Here is a 19150-nt window from a genome sequence, read left to right on the forward strand (position 1 = left end):
ATTTTGTAATCATGAATGAAATTGCCTTGGTTTGTCTGGTAACTTGAACACGATTCTGATGTTTTTTTTGTTTAAGCAAGTTCATCCAAAGCAGATTTCACTTTATGCTTAACGAGAATCTTAACTGAGCAATGTGAGCATAGGTTACATGTAGCAGAAAGTGGATCGCCTGGTGTGGTTATTATCCATTTGGAGTAATTTCCGTTTTTCATCCAATCATTATTAAAACAAGTGTTACGTTAAATGTTCTTTTTAACTGGCCTGTCAGTTCCAGTAGTGCCATCCTCGTCCTCAGTCACCCCTCCCATGTCAACATTGTTTCTATTCAGAACAACCTACTACAGTAACGTGCAGTAGCGATTCAACCTCTTTCACACGCCCTTCGATAGCAAGCATCAGTTGAAATATTGCGCGTGCGAGATTGGCTATGCTACGTCACACTCCTAGTGGCCGTGCAGTCTGCGCAGGAGAGAGAGGTTGAGCATAATGAGATACAACGCATATTTTGAGTGTATGGATGGACCCGCAGGAAAAAATATTTTATGATCAGGAATGTTCATGTTGATAGGCCCATGAAAAACCGGGACATGCCGTGTCCCGGGAGAATTTAGAAATTTTCCGGGACAGGCTACAAAAAAGAAGGACAATCCGGTAAAACCGGGACAGGTGGCAACACTAGGTACGCAGCGTCTTAACTGAAGCTCAACTCAACTATTACAGCAGCTAGCTTAGCTTGCCGCTAACACTAACTGAAAACACATTGGAACTCATAGTGGCTAGCTAGGTAGCTAGCTGCTAATAAGTAACATATATAAGTAACACATCAGCAGTAATGAATCAAGTGTACTGATATTATATGTACTACTAAATGTACTACTAACATGCCATTCTTAAATTAAAGCCAGTGACATGATGGTTAACGATTAACGAGTTAACGATGGATACCGACAATTAGCATACCTAGCTAGGTAGCATTACCATTGGATTTCAATGGCAGTTATGCTAGCTATGGCTATCCAGACAAAGGGCCTTGTTTCTGGACACGTATCACTTGACGAGCGGGGCAATACAGTCATCTGGAAAGTTTAAAATTATACTAAACGAAGGGAAATCTACTGTATGGAGATATTTCTGCTCAGTAGACAATGCAGATTCTAATTAGGCTGGTGGATATGTCCAATGTAATAAGTGTGAAGTTTTAATGAAATGATTGATGCAACTGTCGTTCTCCACAATAACTTGGATTAACCTGGATGGCTGGATGTAGTTTCAGACCGAACGTCAAAGATCTTCAATGGTAAGACTTGTCGATTGTGCCTCTGTTGGTGTCTCGTAAAACGTGAGTTTTATTAAAGCATAGCGTGTGTATTGTGTAGCTATTTCATTCCGAGATGGCAGGGGAGTGAAATGCTCCGCTCTGCTGCTGGTATACAGACAGCCGGAAAGGTTAACAAACGGAATGAAATAGCTACACATTACACACGCTATGCCTTAATAAAACCCACGTTACTCACATACTGGTTAACACTGTTAGAGCGGGTGTATAAACTGTACCTGAAACTGTTGCCACTACATTCGTTTTAATATTTTGCACTCTCTATCTAACCGGTTTTCGATTAGCATGATTTTTATGGCATTAAAGAGAGCTTCGCCTTCTCCTATCTCAGAGTGGGTGTCGTCACAATGGCTCAACCTTCCACCATGTTATTCAATGAGAGAAAAAGGTGATGAAAAAGAGAAATAAAAAAGGAGTGGCAAGGAGTACCGCCACGAAAAGTCATAGCAACCTGCACCGGATCGGGCCGGACGTTTTGAAAAGAAAAGAGTGGAAAGAGTGAACAAGAGTGGCTCTGGATAAAGACAGTAAAGAGAGAGTGAAGAGGGAAAATATTGAAAGAAGGAGAAAAAAAAGTGAAGCAGAGAGATGGAGTGTGAGAGAAAGTAGAGTGAGAGGGATAAAGAGAAAGAAGGAGAGAGAAAAAAAGTAGAGTATTTGCAGGGCTCTACGCTAAGGTTTTTCCCAAGGTGCTCCTAAATGAAAACATTTAGGAGCACACAAAGAAATTTAGGAGCACAGCAGGTTTTTTTTACGCGGAAGCAAAGCATGTCATACTCATTTGCGACCTATAGTTACAAACATTGTATTTTCCAACGTTTAACCCCATTCATGTTCAGTTATTCCAAAGCAATTTAGCTGGTAAATTGATCAAATTACTGCATTTGTTCATACAACGCTTTGGTTGACCTCTTTTTAATTGTTATTAGTAGTATCTTACATAGCCAGCTTTACTTAAAGTTTATTGTAAGATATAGCTTGTTTGACTTAATGCAGTTAGAGTTAGACTGTAGGTCTAGTATCTAACGTAAGCAACACTTTTACTGTATAGCTAGAGAGCACGTGTATCACATTGGTTTATAGTCTGTCAAATTAGTTCTAGTTATTGGTGTTCGTTGGCATAAAAAGTTAGTCTTCCCTTATAAGCCTATAGTACATCTGATTAGAGCTAGCAACCATGAAAAACCTCTTCTGAAACTAAGAAGGATAACTATGACTAAATGTGACTAAAACTAATATGCATTTTTGTCTTAAGACTGAATCTAAAATAGCTGCCAAAATTAATACATCTCAGTGTTCATTTTGGCAGCTATTTTAGATTCAGCAGCTATTTTAGATTCAGTGCATATAAGTTTTAGTCACATTTAGTCATAGTTATCCTTCTTAGTTTCAGTCTAGTTTTCGAAAACTGAGCACACTACAACAGCTACGCTGTGTCCAGGTACATCCTCAAACGTTTTTCAGTTAACCTAATGATTCAAGGTCTCTCATGAATCATTACTCCCAGGACACGGGTTAATGTTAACTCACGCTATCGGCCACAACAAGTTAACCATTCTTTCAGTATAAGCAACTTTTACATAGCCCCGCACAGCTAGGATAGCTCACGTTACCGTAGTAGGAATACAAGCCTTAGCTCACTATATCCACACAACTAAATTCATGAATTACTTCACAGGTTTACTTAAAGGCACCCAGTGCAACTTTCGAGGCTTAAAAATAAACATTCAATTTCTAGTCTTTTTTAAACGTAGTAAGTTTCAATAACTCCATACCATTCCATATCGACATTCAAGGAGCAAAGATGAGACGTCGTTGTGTGGTGAGAACTGATAGAAAATCGATAACAACAACAATCGCCGCCATTTTCTTTATATTTTGTAACCTTCAATAAATACAGCAGGCTTCCAGTCAATGGAAAAATGGCCTCTCCCCCCCCGGCGATTGTTGTTGTTTAAGATTTTCTATCAGTTCTCACCACACAATGACGTCTCATCTTTGCTCCTTGAATGACGATATGTAATGGTATGGAGTTATTGAAACTTACTACGTGTAAAAAAGACTAGAAATTGAATGTTTATTTTTCATTGAATGTTTACATAAAGTTGCACTGGGTGCCTTTAACAACTTGAATTAAGGAAAATGATCCCCCGTTACGGCTAGCTGAAACTGCCAGTGGATACTCCCGTTACGTAGTGTTAGTTAGCCTTTAGCCCCGTACTCAGATGTTACAGCTGCTTAACACAGCTAGGATAGCTAACGTTACCGTAGTGGGAATACAAGCCTTAGCTCACTATATCCACACAACTAAATTCATGAATTACTTCAAAGGTTTACTTCACAACTTGAATTAAGGAAAATGGCGTCTCCAACGTTAACGTAACGTTAATTTATATGCTAGCTGCTACGGCTAACACCATCAGTTTCCATTAAAATTTCAGTCAGTACACTGAAAATGCTGCCATTCAACTCACCTTAACGAAGTGGAAATACGGTAGCTAGGTTAGAAACTGTAGTTACTCTTATTCTTTCTCAAAGTTGAATTGAGAGGGACAGAGAAATACGGTTCCTCTTATTCTTTTTCAAAGTTGAATTGAGAGGGACAGAGAAAATGCGGTTCCTTGGATTTGGCGGAGGTGTCAGTGAGAAGCACAGGTGCAAGCCAGTTTAATGAGCCTATTATGATGTCATAATGCACAGAGTTCTGCCATGCAAGTCTATGGAGAAAAAAGGGGATGAAAAAGAGGAATAAAAAAGGAGTGGCAAGGAGTACCGCCACGAAAAGTCATAGCGGCTTGCACCGGATCGAGCCGGACATTTCGGTGTTTGAATGGCGTCTCTATCTCAAACGGGCGAGGAGTAGTTAGCTGCAAGAAAAACTAAAAACAAATGCCAGCATTACTAAACATATCTTTTCCCTTTCTCTTTCTCTCTCTCTCTCTCTCTCCTTCCATATCAAATTGCGTATGCCTATAATAACACTGATAAAATAGCCGTATTGCTTACTGTTAAATCTACTACCCAAATGTATCTCCCTATCTGTTTCTGAAATTGATGTCTACTAACATAAATGTTCTCTCTCCCTTATAGCATTTTCCAATGATGGAAGGGGAACTATTGCTCCTCACCCCCACCACTCCGCATCTACGCACATGGACAGCTGAACTCTACCCACTCACTTTCTTCCTTTTCTTTCCCTTTTCTTACCCTACTAAACAAGAATATCTCCGCTATGGGACACTGCTGTAGTCTCTCCACCTGGTCTACCTGGAGAAACCCTCGGCCAATCGCACCCATCGCCACTGCATTGCCGTACACCTACTCTACCCAATTCCCTATGCTAGCATTTATATACAATATACATTATTGCCACCACTGAAAATGTTTATATTGGTACAGTAATCTGGTCTTGCCTGTATCATGTATTTACCACCGGATGTCTGTATACATACTATGTCCAGCGATCAAATGCTGGCTGTGTATAACCCCTGTTGCTTCCTTTCCCCTTCTGCCACACAACCCTCCCCCTTCCCCCCTTCCCCCTCTTCCCACCTTCCTGTCTCCACCCGTCCGACCTCAAGCAGATGGGTCCCCCCTTATGTGCCGTGGTTCTGCCTAAGGTTTCTTCCTGCCTAACAGGGAGTTTTTCCGTCCCCCTGTTGTCATTGTGCATGCACTGAGGGGGTTTAGGCTCTGGGCTCTGTTAAGCGCCTAGAGGCAATTGTATTGTTATGGCGCTATACAAATAAAATTGAATTGAATTAAATTGAAATTGAATATCATGTTGTCTGTAATTCTTGCAAATGTTAAGAGTTCATCACACACTTTGTTGTCAACAACAGGAACAACTTCCTTAGGAGCCCCTGGGTATGGAAGTGAGCAGAGAGTGGAATGAGGAGCAGAGATGAGGACAAGACGGTGCTAAGATCATTAGCATTTTGCAGAGTAGCGCTTCCTTTTATGAGATTTATAACATCAAATGCTTCAGTGACATATTATTACAATGCATGTTTGAATAATGATCGGAATGCAAGTTATTGTTTAGTCTTTACATTTCCGTTTCTTTTGTTCAGAGTTCTTGGACATTTTCCATCGGCAATCCAAAAGCCCATTAGTTGGCTCTTGGTTAGCAGAAGTGTTAATGAAAAGCATACCTATTTTGAGTATAACAAATAGTTGATGAAGAAATGTCACCTCCCTCTCCAATGCATCGCCTAAAATTGCAAAATTTTGACTTCTCTAAGATCTGTTCATCATAGCGCTTCATCTCTTTATTATCGCTTTTTATTATCGCAAGTCCTTCAATACTTCCTTACAAAAATGTTAATGATTTACTATATGAAATTTCATCATATTGCAACATGGAGGTCAGATATAAATATGCCACTTATTTGGTGCAATAATGTGTTGCTCTCATCCAAAACAACAAAATATGTCTCTAATATAGTGCTTGCATTGCACTGGGTTATCCCACTGAAGGTGTCCTATACAGTATATGTGGATGTGGATGCACTGGCAGTCAGAAGATGCTGGCTATTTTATTTTAGTGATGTTAAGATACAACTAGAATGCGTTTCGTGAACGAACTGCGAGAGTGTGCTTGCTCTGTTGCGGCCATGACCGAGAGAACAAGTGCCTTGGAATTGGGGCAGGTGTCAGCTCTCCAGCTCTCCCTGCTGGATGAGCATGCACAAATGAGTATGCACAAATGAGTATGCATGAGTGAGTAAACATGAGTGAGTATGCACGAGTGAGTATGCATGAGTGAGTATGCACGAGTGAGTATGCATGAGTGAGTATGCATGAGTGAGTATGCATGAGTGAGTATGCACGAGTGAGTAAACATGAGTGAGTATGCATGAGTGGGTAGAGCCCTGGTATGGAAGGTGTCTCTTAATATTCCTAGTTATACAGTTGAATGGAGAGGGACAGAGAGAGAAGAGGAACCGTGCGCAGGTGTCAGTGAGAGTTGTCAGTGAATCACAGGTGCAAGCCAGTTTAATGAGCCTATTATGATGTCATAATGCCTCAAAGTTCTGCCATGCAAGTCTATGGAGAAAAAAGGTGATGGAAAAAGAGGAATAAAAAAGGAGTGGCAAGGAGTACCGCCACGAAAAGCAGCTTGCACCGGATCGGGCCGGACGTTTTGGTGTTTGAACGGCGTCTCTATCTCAATCGGGCGAGGAGTAGTTAGCTGCAAGAAAAACTACTAGAATAAAAAAAATAGTAAAAAACGAAGAACAATAGTGTGCTTCCCTTCGGGCAAGCACACTAATTACAATATGGTTGAAGGAGGAAACACAAACCGAAATGAGAGGACTCCTGTCAAATGGATGTGTCTGAAAGTTGTGTGGTTCTGAAGGAATGTGAATGGGTTCCATAGGGTTCCACTCTATGCTTTGCAACTGTTGGTAATTTGTCTAATGCCACAGATACGTAGATGGAGACTCGGAGAATGACCAATCAGGAAACAGTCTTTATAGCAAAATACAAATTAATATGAAATTCATTGGATTATTGATTATTGTCAATCATTATAAATTCTGATCTTTAATCCTGATTTGCAACTCCTTTAGTTTCCCCTTTTCAAGTCTTTGTAAAAGGTTAAGTGGTTGTTATAGGGTTGATTACCCACCCAGGTGATCTCCATTGTCCTGAATTCTGGAAGAAAAAATTGAGAAATAGTTAATCCTGGGCAAAAGGTCTCTGTGACAAGTGAGCCCAATCGTGTTTTCCATTCCCTATAGACAGAAAGCAAGATGTTTCAGTTTGCATGATTATCACATAAGGTCCTTTGCACCCAGATTCCAGTGGCCCTTGAATGCCAAATCTTTGGAGCATTACTTTTTGTCCTTCATGGAAAATTCTACGCCTTGTGGTGACTTCCATGTGATCTTTTTTGTTGTGACTTATTCTTGCTTGTAATTGTTTGTCACGTAGCAGTTAAGAAAGTGTCTAACAGGAGGCTTCCATGGCTACTCTGTGACTGTTCATACTTACTTCAACAGTGAGTATAGGATCATTTGGTAGAGTCAGATTTCATCCAAAGAGAAATTCAGCCGGGCTAAGACCTGTCCTTCTGTTTGGTGTATTATGCTTCATCAGTAACACAACAGGCAAATGTGCTAGTTCCCACCGTCCTTTTCTAAGACCTGTTTTTGAGAACTCTGTTATGACTTGCAACATTCCCCTATGCTTTGTGATAAGGGATATATCATTTGGTTTCATTCCTATACTTTTCCAAAAATGACCTTCAGCACTTGTCCTGTGAATTGTGAACCTTGGTCGCTGTCAACCTGGAGAGGGAATCCCCATTGGGCCAGATGTGTGTTTAACACCCTTGCAACAACATCAGCAGAAGCTCCCCAACATCTGTCTACACAAACAAGCAAATATTCATATCCCTCTGACTTGAGGAGTGGTTCCACAAAATCTATTTGCAAATGGGTGAATGGCCTAGTGGGTCTCATCACGCCCCATAATGGAGCCAGGCAGGGCCCACTGGTAAATGCAATTATACAAAAAAAAACGAAATATCTATGTGGATGTCAGTGTGTTTCAGAAAGTGTTGCACTTGAACTTGTGAGTGTTTGACATCGAACACACATTCATTTTGTGAATGTACATTACCAACCAGTGTTGTATAGTAACGAAGTAGAAAAACTTCGTTACTGTACTTAAGTTGTTTTTTTTGGATATCTGTACTTTACTTTACTACTTATATTTCTCTTAACTTTTACTTTTACTTCGCTACATTTTGCAAAGAAAACTGATTTTTACTCCATTACATTTCTACATTAACCTTCGTTACTCGTTACAAAATCATCTTTAGAATTAAAATTAAATCATGAGAGTGATGAGGCAACTAAACGTCTATGACTGCGGTAGAACACAGACTCCAAGCAGTTTTGGCGAATCAGTGTTCCTAGCGCACGTTATTGCGCTTTTGACCGTTCGCAAAAGCCCCCTTAGTTACCGTTGCTACGTTGGACAAAACTCCTGCTAGAACGAGGTATGTTTGTCTCCATTTTCCGGTAGATCGGCCACGCTTAAGGCCCACGCTGCTATTGGTCAATCTGCAATTGCGACTTCCGGGTTAAAAAAATAGCCGCATTTTCAGCACTTGCATGTCAAGAAACACAATTAGTAGGTTTCACTCAATAAAATGGTACACAGTTAGCAGGTAGGTTTCAGTCGATAAAATGGTATTTAATGACAAGAAACACAACTAGTAAGTTTCAGTCGTTTACATTTACATGTATTCATTTAGCAGGGAGACGAACTGACACACAACTAGTACGTAAGTTTCAGTCGTTTTAACAGACACTTCAGCAGGTAGACGAACCTACAATCTTCTCATTACTAAACTGCTTCTTTACCCCCTACACCACTGTCGGTTGATATTTGTGTACAGGTAATATTGTGTACAGGTATTATTGGCATGGCCCTTACATGTACGGAGCAGTTTAGGCACTGTACAGGTTATATTGGCATGGCCCTTACATGTACGGACCAGTTAAGGCACTGTACAGTCAATATTGGCATGGCCCTTACATCTACGGAGCAGTTAAAGCACTGTACAGGTAATATTGGCATGGCCCTGGCCTACTGGTCCGTAGATGTAAGGGCCATGCTAATATTACCTGTACAGTGCCTAAACTGGTCGGTAGATGTAAGGGCCATGCCAATATTCCCTGTATAGTGTCTTAACTGCTCCGTACATGTAAGGGCCATGGATGGAGCAAAATGGCTCTGAAGCGCCCCCTAGAACATTGCAAAAAAACCTGCGCATTTGGGTTACTTTGGCGTAGCTAGACGGAATTCGGTACACGACTTCATCATGCTTGGACGCACCAAAAAGTCTCTGACGCCATGGTGGCAGGTCCACAGGAAGTCGGCCATTTTGAGTGGAAGATGCGTTTTGACGGCGTTTGCACACCTCGCACCTGATCGAACGCCTCCGACAAATTTAATGGTAACGCCTTGAAATGTGGTCAGGTAACTCTTCAGCCATGGGCGACTAAAAGTTATAGAAGAATTTCTCATTAGTCGGAAGGTGTGGGCGTGGCAGACCCTCAAACTTTGCCAACTTGCCATTGCTTGCCACAAAACACAAAGTCTCTTATAACTCTTGCGTACATTGTTTGATCCAGAGAAAATGTCTTTGGGTGGACGCTGGATCCAACCGGAACGCGTACATATGCCTGACTGATATCACCTATAGCGCCACCTGTTGGTTGTTGGAAACTTCACTTTGTTTCCACACCTCTTTATGTGACCTGTTTTAACAAACTACATTGCAAAACAAAAATATACCAAAACAATCCACAAAAAAGTAGTACACAAAACATTATATAACCAAATCATCAAAATCTATCACAAATAATTCCTTTAACACATAAAAATGACACACAAACCAATTTGCACACACAAAACACATAAAAACACACAAACAACCATGACTCATTCTGTGCCAAAACCTACTGAACAGTTCGGCGGTCAGATTTTGTAACGCTTTGCGTTACGTCTAGTTTCAACAATAATTCAGGAACAATTCCACTTAGTTTATGTATTTTTGCAGTTGCTAAACATTTAAAGAATAATTTAGCGATCTGTCTATATGCCAAAGCCGATGTCTTGGGCAACTGAATGCATGTTTTTTTTTTTAGTTTTTTTTTACAATATAACAGATTACCCAAGTCTGGTAGGTGCTAGAAAGTGAGCCCCTTTGAAGCTGTTGTTGCTTTGTTATGGGTTATGTCAATATTCTTTCCCTAAAATACAGATTTGAGTCTTTTTGTCAGGGCTTAACTTTAAGTTCAGGGTGTAATTGTGCTTCTTGGTTAGTAAGTATGTGATGACCAACTATTGCCTCTTTTTATTGTTTCATGTTTTACCAGAAATATTACAGGAGAATATTACAGTTACAGTAAATGCATTGGAAAAAGAAAAGGTGAACGTAAATGCTATCCATTTCAACAGAATCAGACATTGTACTCCTAATCCAGAATGTTTGGCTCTGTGTTAGGACAAGGATCTCTATCCAGTCAGACAAGAGAGAGGGGGAAACACTGAGCATGTGATGGTGTTACCACTGGCTGTGGTGGATTCTGAAGTGATGACCTTGACGAAGCCTGGTGGGTCACTTCTGATGAAGGATTTGATCCAGTCTTCATAACGGGATACCCTGGCGTAGACTCCAGGTAATTTAGGGCGAGCACAGCCAATCCCAAAACTAACCACCCCAGACTGGACCCATGCAGAATGTTTGTGCACCATTGGACCACCTGAGTTACCCTGTTAAAAGAAATTAAAAATGTGTAAACATGCCTGTTTTTGTACGTGCTGGTGCTGTGCTGGTTTAGGACAAAAAAGCTCAACTCAAGACAGAAATTGTCTTTTTTTTGTATTATTGTTGACCAGTTGATTTCTTACAGTTATCTTGATGCAAATAACTGGGAGGTTAAATATTTAAAATATATATATATATATGAATAATGTTGAAAGAAATCCAGGACAATAGTCAAGACGGTGCTAAGCTAATTAGCATGTTGCAGACTAGCGCTTAGTTTTATGATATTGATGACATCAAATGCATCATTCACACATCATTAAAGTGCCAGTTAATAATGATAGACATTTTAACAATCATTGTTAGAATGCATCAAGAAATGTCACCTCCTTCTCTGATGTTTACCCAGCCAGTGATCCAGCTGTCTGTGCCCTGGTGAAAAATGCTGCCTCTGGCTGCCAGACAGACGGGTCTAATGTAGTTTGTGAAGGTGACAGTACTGCTCACCCTGAGCAAAGCCATGTCGTTCTCATTTGTGGAAGCATCATACTCAGGATGTAGAATTATCTCAGCCACGGTTGTAGACATTTCATTTGGGTTTGGTACAACAGTTCACCCGCTTGTGTCAGCACTGATGGGAAATAGATAAAGAGAGAAAAGTGTGGATGGTAGGAGAATAAGAAAACACTGCCACGAGATAACTATCTTTTTCTTAATACAATCATTAAAAGCTGAAGCAAAGGCATACTAGAAAAAGGTGTCCTGGTTATGGATGTGGACGCACTGGCAGTCTAAAGAAGCTGGTTATGTGCTATTATATTTTAGTGATATTAAGATACTATTTCAATATGGTTGAATCAATTCTGATCTTTTATCCTGCTTTGCAACTCCTTCACTTCCATCTTTTCAAGTCTTGTGACTTAAACACAAGTCATTATCATGAGGTCAGAATAATTTGCATTTCATTTAGTCATGTAGTCATGGATACTAACCTGCCAGGGCCAATCGCCAGAAGGGCAAAGGCGCTTGCCCACAATCTGAGATTGTTTGGTTATTGTTCAACTGCTTGAATTCAGTGATTAGTCATTTTTTACTTCCTTACAAAATTTGTAATGATTCACCATGTGACATTTCTTCATATTGCAACATGAAGGTCAGATATCCAGATCCAACCAGATTACAGTGGCTCTTGGATGCCAAATCTTTTGAGCATTCCTTCTCCTTGCGCCTACTCACATTGGTCTTGTCTGATCCTTTCCAGCAATTGTTTGTCACGTAGCAGTTTAGAAAGTGTCTGACAGTAAGCCTCTATGGCTACTCTGTGACTTCAAACTTACTTCAAGCGTGTACCTGCGTGTACCTTCACCAATGGACATGTGGTGGAGACCCCTGTGTGAGCCAATCTATGGTCATCTTGCAGTAGTATCGGCAGGAGTGGAGCCGGCATCACCATCTTTCCTTCCTTCATCCATAAGCCTTGTTTTGTAAAGAGCACTTTCTGCAGTCATCATCTTATTAAGATATTCGTTAGTAGTAGGATACGACTTTTGCAAACAAGTCCTGCAAACTGATTAACTCTGAACAAGAATGCTGCTATCTGTTGTGTTGATTGTTTTGACTTGATCCCCTTGTCACTCTCACTCTCCCCCTTTTGATCTGCAGCAGCCTTTGTGGCTCTGTCTGTGAGATAATTTCCCTTAGCCAATGGGTCCTGGTCTTGTTCACTGTGTCCTGTAATTTTAATTACAGAGCCCTTACAGGGAGTGAGATTTGCCAGTGTGTCAGAGTTTGATCATTTCAGCCTTATGGTCAATCGGGGCTCCAGCAGCTGTGGTAAACTTTCAGGCGTAATAGGAGCCATTTGAGGAGGCTGAAGAAGCCTCTCCTGTGAGACAGGAGGAGGAGTGGGAGGGGCTAAAGTATCTCCTGTGAGACAGGATGAGTAGTGGGAGGGGCTAAAGTATCTCCTGTGAGACAGGACGAGTAGTGGGAGGGGCTAAAGTCTCTCCTGTGAGACAGGAGGAGTAGTGGGAGGGGCTAAAGTATCTCCTGTGAGACAGGAGGGGTAGTGGGAGGGGCTAACGTCTCTCCTGTGAGACAGGAGGAGTAGTGGGAGGGGCTAAAGTATCTCCTGTGAGACAGGAGTAGTGGGAGGGGCTACAATATCTCCTGTGAGACAGGAGGAATAGTGGGAGGGGCTAAAATATCTCCTGTGAGACAGGATGAGTAGTGGGAGGGGCTACAATATCTCCTGTGAGACAGGAGGAGTAGTGGGAGGGGCTGAAGAAGCTTCTCCTGTGAGACAGGAGAAGTGTAGGGAGGGGCTAAAGTATCTCCTGTGAGACAGGAGGAGTAGTGGGAGGGGCTGCATGCTTAGTGGGGAAGAGATTTTCCTGTTTAAAAGCCGAAGGGGGAGGGGCTGTAGGCGCACTAGCATCTGTCACAGCAGCAATTTCACAGTCTACGAAGAGAAGTAGGCTGGCCCTCTGACTCTACCAAAAAACCTTGTGAACGCTGCTTCCACCTACTAATGAGATAGCGGGAGTATTGCTTCCTCTTTGATCATCTCTCTTCATGCTCTTTATTGTGGCAATAGCAATCTGAACGCTCAAAGGAACCTTATTACTTGAACCCTGACTGATCATTGCAAATGAATGCAATTTAACGTAATTTAGCTCTAAATTAAAATGTATACTCCCTTTTGCATACCCCCTTTGTGGCCACCAGTACTCTAATCATCTTGGGATTACACCTGAGGGATTCTCAGTGGCAAATAGACCCGAATGGAGCAGATGCCTGAATGGAGCCGGTGAGGCTCGATGGAGCAAAAGCCCAATATAGCTCAATAAATAGCCCATAGAGTGGAAAATGCAATTCCACAAACACAAATAAAATATCTGTGTACTGTAGATGTCTGTGTGCTTCAGAAAGCCTAACTTACTGGGAATGGGCTCGGGCCAGTTGTGTAGATCTGTGTGCTTAACCTACCTCTCAAAATATTTTCCTAGCCACACAGCTATTATGATGTGCTAATATGGATTCACACAAAATCCCAATTGGTAATTAATGCAATTACAACCTCCTTTTCTGTCTTATTGGCATGCATCACGTGTTTCGTATGGTCTGTGATGGATTAAAGAGAGATGTGCTTATAATGAGTAATTATCATAAAGAGTTGACCGACAAGGATCAGGCCCAGGCCTCCAGCTGGTCAGTTGAAAACTCAGTTATGGAACAGCCATATTTTTGGCCTGAACCCGGGCCGCAGGATTAATGAACCAATGTGTAAAATGCTGTAGGTATGATAGTACCCAAGATCTTCAAAAAAGGTATTATCTTTATTTTTCAAAAAACTGTTATCAATGGCCTACAAAGTTTATTTGAAAGAATCATTTAGTAGTGATCTGTGTTTATATGACAACGCTGATGTCTTGGCAACTGAAACAGCATGTTTGGCCCTGAGTTAGGTTAGATTTCTATCCAATCAGACAAGAGAGAGGAGGAAAAAAGAGAGGAGGAGATGAAGGCACACTGAGTATGTGACGGTGTTCCCACTGGCTGTGGTGGTTGTGGTGGTTGTGGTGGCTGTGGTTGCTATGGTGGAATCTGAAGTGATGACCCGGACAAAGCCTGGTGGGTCACTTCTGATGAAGGATTTGATCCAGTCTTCATAACGGGATACCCTGGTGTAGACTCCAGGTAACTTAGGTCGAGCACAGCCCCTCCCAAAACTAACCACCCCAGACTGGACCCATGCAGAATCCTGTTTGTGCACCATTGGACCACCTGAGTCACCCTATTGAAAGAATTGAAAAATGCGTAAACATGGCCGTCTATGTGCTGGTTTGGGAGAGAACAGCCCAACTCAAGACAGTAATTGTCTTTTCCAATTGTTGACCAGTTGACTTACAACAGTTATATTGATGCAAATATGTGGGTGGTTTGAGGTTAAATATTTAAAAATGGATAAATAATGTTGAAAGAAATCCAGATGTACCTGGCAAGAGTCTTTCCCTCCTTCAGGAAGGCCAGCACATATCATGTTGTCTGTAATTCTTGTAAATGTTAAGAGCTCATCACACACTTTGTTGTCAACCACAGGCACCTCCACTTCCTGAAGAACCCCTGGGTATGGAAGAGACTCTGAGAGGAGAGAGTGGAATGAAAAGCAGAGAAGAGGAAAGCAGTCAAGACGGTGCTAAGCTAATTAGCATTTTGCAGAGTAGCGCTTAGTCTCACGCATCATTCACATATTATTATAGTGTCCAAGTTTAATAAATGATCAGGACATTTTTACAATCATGGTAAGAATACATGTTATTTATTTTTGTCTTTCCATTTCCATTCGCATGTAGCATGTTGCCTAGCAGTTGTTTCTTCAGAGTTCTTGGACATTTTCCACTGGTAATCCATGAGCCCATTAGTTGGCTCTTGGTTAGCAGAAGTGTCAATCAGAAGCATACCTATTTTAAGTATTATTTATAGTTTATCAAGAAATGTCACCTCCTTCTCTGAGATTTCCCCAGCCAGTGACCCAGTTGTCTGTGCCCTGGTGAAAAATGCTGCCGCTGGCTGCTAGACAGACGGGTCTAATGTAGTTGGTGAAGGTGACAGCGCTGTTCATCCTGAGCAAAGCCATGTCGTTCTCATTTGTGGAAGCATCATAATCAGGATGTAGAATTATCTCAGCCACGGTTGTAGACCTTTCATTTAGGTTCAGACCATCCATAGAATATTGACCCAGACGGATGGTCCACCTGCTTGTGTCAGCACTGATGGGAAATAGATCAAAAGAGAAAAGTGTGGATGGTAGGAATAGAAGATGAGGGTAAAAATTTTGTACAAATTTTACTGTGGGCGCACTTCGCTACCAAATACATACTCGCTGTAGTCTAGAGCATGTTTGGAACCAGAAATGATAAATTGGGCAGGCTCAAGGATTATGTTTAGAAATACTGCCAGAGATAACCATCTTTTGTTTAATAGGACGGATAATAGCAGCAGCAAAGGCGGACTTCGAAAAAAATGCTGTGGCCACTTACCTGCTGAAGCAGTGAGCAGCAGACAGCACCCACTCCTTGTTGATGAGGGAACCTCCACACACGTGACCATATGGTCTCTGGAGGCTAACCTGCCATGGCCAGCTCCCTGCAGAGGCATCCTGTCCTCCAACTATCCTGCTGCTGAGAGGAGCTATGCCACAAACTAGAGACAAGACAATAAACTTAACTAAAGCATCACTCAAAATGCTAAATGTTGACACATTTAAGATCTGTTCATCATTTCTGGTCATCTCCTTATTATCGAAATACAAAGTGACAATTCCTTAATAAAAAAAATTGTCTGACAGCAGGTATGTTCCAGGTTGCATAATTGTACTGAGGAAACCTTTATGTTATACTTTATATTTTAGGCAATTTCAAGTGCAACAGAGACAGATTGTTATAGTCAAGCAGAATTGTGAAAGCTGCAGAGGCATTTCATCCAACAATTTCATCCTGCTTGTGTTGCACCCTGTAGTTGCATCCACCATGATGACTATATTAGATCTGGTTTACTTTGTTATGTAGAGTAACTGCACAGCACAGAGAGTTTAGATCAAAAGAAGTTGGAAGGTTATTTTAATATTTCCACTTACTGTCTTTGCTGTTCTGATTAATGTTGCAGGTGAAATCATTTTCTGTGTCCGTGCCATTGGAGGTGAAATTCACAAAGCCAAGACCTGGTCCATCTCCCACATTCTCCATGATCCAAGTCTGGAATGCAGACACACGGGCATAGACGTCTGGGGCTGTACCAGTGCCACATGGGACCCCAAAGTTGGTAACACCAGCCTGCACCCACACAGAGCCTTGTTTGCACTGCAGGGGACCTCCAGAATCTCCCTGGAAGGAGGGGTCAAGGGATCAACGGCGAGGTGTTCAATTTTCTATTTGACAAACACATCAACAATCAAGATACCTCATGCCTCTTTGAATAGTTTTGTAAGTAGTTGCCTTACATGACAGACAGCTTTGCCCTCCTTCCCTCCAGCACAGATCATAGTGGGCTGAATGACGTCACCCAAATCAGTCTTCTTAACCTTGCAGGCACACTCTTTGTTCCCCACTACCTGAAGCTCCACTTCCTGCAGTGTCTGAGGAGATGGAAGGGACTCTGGCAGAAGAGATAGATCAAACAAAATGTAACTGTTGCATTTTTGTAAAATGCATGTAAAATGCTAATTTAATAGCTTAACAAACTCTAAAGATTTTTACCATAAATGTTTTTCGTGAAGTATTGACATGCAAATAATATCTAATATACAAGAATAATTTCAGAATTATGTCAAAATGGAATAGTACCCCCAAGGTTCACAGAGCCCCAGCCAGTAGCCCAGCAGGTGGTGGTGTTGTGGAAAGTGCTCATGTTGGATGACAGGCAGGCGGGTCTGATATAGTCGGTGAAAGTGACTGGATTACTCAGCTTCATTAGAGCAATGTCATTAGCAAATGACTTATTTTCGTAGTCAGGATGAGTGATGATTGACTGGACAGAACGCTTGACTTCATTAGGGTTGGCAGTGATATTCTGGGTCTGCCTGCCCAGGTAGACAGTGTACAAGGTGGGATCACGTCTGAAATATGCAAATGCACGTAAGGGTTATGTGCATCTCAAAACCACATTATATCCTTAACACATATGAAAGACAATGAGTCTTAATAAGGTAAATGAAATGCTATGCTATAAGAGTATTCAGTATGCATGCTTGTGTTTACCTTCTCAAGCAGTGGGCAGCAGTTAGCACCCACTGGTTGTTGATTAGAGTTCCTCCACAATTGTGTTTTCCTACATCCGAATGGATACTAACCTGCCAGGGCCAGTTGCCAGAAGGGGCGCCCTCTCCACCCACAATCCGGCTGTTCAAACGGGCTTGCCCACAATCTGACGGAGAGGTGGAATGTGACAAGAGACTGAGACCCCGTTTACACGGTAAGAAAACGCAGATATTTTCATGCGGTTTGGCTTTTCATTTCCACAAAAACGGAGGTTTTATCACGGAAAACGATAATTTCTAAAAACTCCGGCCAAAGTGGAGATTTCTGAAAACTCCGTTTTTGTGTTTGCGTTTTTAGTCAATCTCATGCATTTAAATGTACCTTGACCTCTTGTACACTCATCTCTGCAGTCAATGGCAAGTCAAAGTTTTTGACTGTGCTGGTTGACTTCAGTGCCTGCTGTTTGGCCTGATGCCCCTTACTGCCTATGTGCCTTGTCACATCCTGCACACCTTGATGGGCACAGGAGTTCTTTTGGCTGCAGATAGAGCGCCAGTATACTCATTTGTTTTTTATCTGACATCATTGAAAGACATGTGCAATGATTAATGCATCCATGGCCAGGATATTTATAACATGATAGTAGGCCTAATGAGTTCACGATTCACAACTTCACCAGGCGTGAAGAAGCCCCGGAATCTGAATATAATGTTCAAGCAAACACATTTACAAAACATAATGCCGATAACGTCATTGAATATTAAGGTCTGCCTAATAGTCGTTCGAATTATACGCTATATATATTTTTAATAGGCCTAATCGAATTTATTATAGCCTATAAACGAAGTTCGGAGTCAAAGCTATAGTGAAAAGGCAGGCTGTAGCCTAAAACTGTGTTGGTTACAAACGCTCATTAAAAACTAATGCTAATTATCTGCGAAAAATTATCTAACTGCAGTCAAGTTGTCATTGCTTGTATCAAACCATTGTGAATTTGTCGTAACATTAAAACAGGAGACGACTTACTACTTGTAGAAGACTGATAGCTCCAGTGGTCTCCTCAGGTGAACGAAACTTTCAGAAGATCAGTCGCGCGCAATGCCATGATGCTTTATTTTCATTGGTTGCTGGATTAAATCTTACCCAGATACAATAGATACGTTTTTTCTGATTGGCTAATGTGTAGCCCATTTCTTTTTTTGGATTGGCTGATAAGTGGCACCTCACGTCAGAACTCCAGGGGATTCGGGGAGCCGTGCTTGATTCATCCATGGTGAGGGCAGCGCGGCCAGGTCATGTTTGCGTGCTGCGGCACATTAAGTAGCCTAGAGGTTTTTTTCACCGTGAGAAATACGATGTGTGGCGGGAGTGCGTGCTTAAAGACCGAAATGAGTGAATGTCACGCTCAATGCGTGACACTTGAGAGCCCTGTAGTTATGATGGCGCTTGGGGGCGTATATGCGGGTTCATGTAAACAGAAACTTTTTTGAAAACTACCTTGTGTGTACGGCGTTATTTTTGAAGGGTGGCTTTACACGACAACGCTCCCGGGTGAAAACGACAAAATATTTTATCAGATGTGCCTTTCGTTTAGATGGCGACAGCGTTTTGAGGGCTTAAAAACGCAAAAAAATGAACCCACCCTCCAGAGTGGAAATCTTAAAAACGCTCCACCGTTGCGTTCCCGTCTAAAGGGTTGAAAACGCAAAAGTGTGCTCTGAGCTGCTCACGCTGGCTATCCTGGCATACGCGTTGACATCATAT

General features: G+C 41.7%; 1 protein-coding gene across 1 annotated transcript in view; it reads right to left on the reverse strand.

The window, feature by feature from the left end:
• LOC308362755 (transmembrane protease serine 9-like) overlaps positions 1 to 18658 on the reverse strand; it is a gene marked incomplete at both ends in the record, with an annotated part of 32104 nt that extends 13446 nt beyond the window's left edge. The window contains 11 exons of the mRNA XM_080835482.1: positions 10429 to 10633; positions 14161 to 14424; positions 14626 to 14771; positions 15132 to 15400; positions 15671 to 15833; positions 16267 to 16513; positions 16630 to 16784; positions 16973 to 17244; positions 17387 to 17552; positions 18063 to 18085; positions 18609 to 18658. Of these exons, the coding sequence (XP_080691608.1) occupies positions 10429 to 10633; positions 14161 to 14424; positions 14626 to 14771; positions 15132 to 15400; positions 15671 to 15833; positions 16267 to 16513; positions 16630 to 16784; positions 16973 to 17244; positions 17387 to 17552; positions 18063 to 18085; positions 18609 to 18658 (1960 nt within the window). The remainder of the gene's footprint in view (positions 1 to 10428; positions 10634 to 14160; positions 14425 to 14625; positions 14772 to 15131; positions 15401 to 15670; positions 15834 to 16266; positions 16514 to 16629; positions 16785 to 16972; positions 17245 to 17386; positions 17553 to 18062; positions 18086 to 18608) is intronic.
• Between the last annotated feature and the right edge of the window lie 492 nt (positions 18659 to 19150).

This window comes from Sprattus sprattus (assembly GCF_963457725.1).
Source record: "Sprattus sprattus genome assembly, chromosome: 3".
NCBI lineage: Eukaryota > Metazoa > Chordata > Actinopteri > Clupeiformes > Clupeidae > Sprattus > Sprattus sprattus.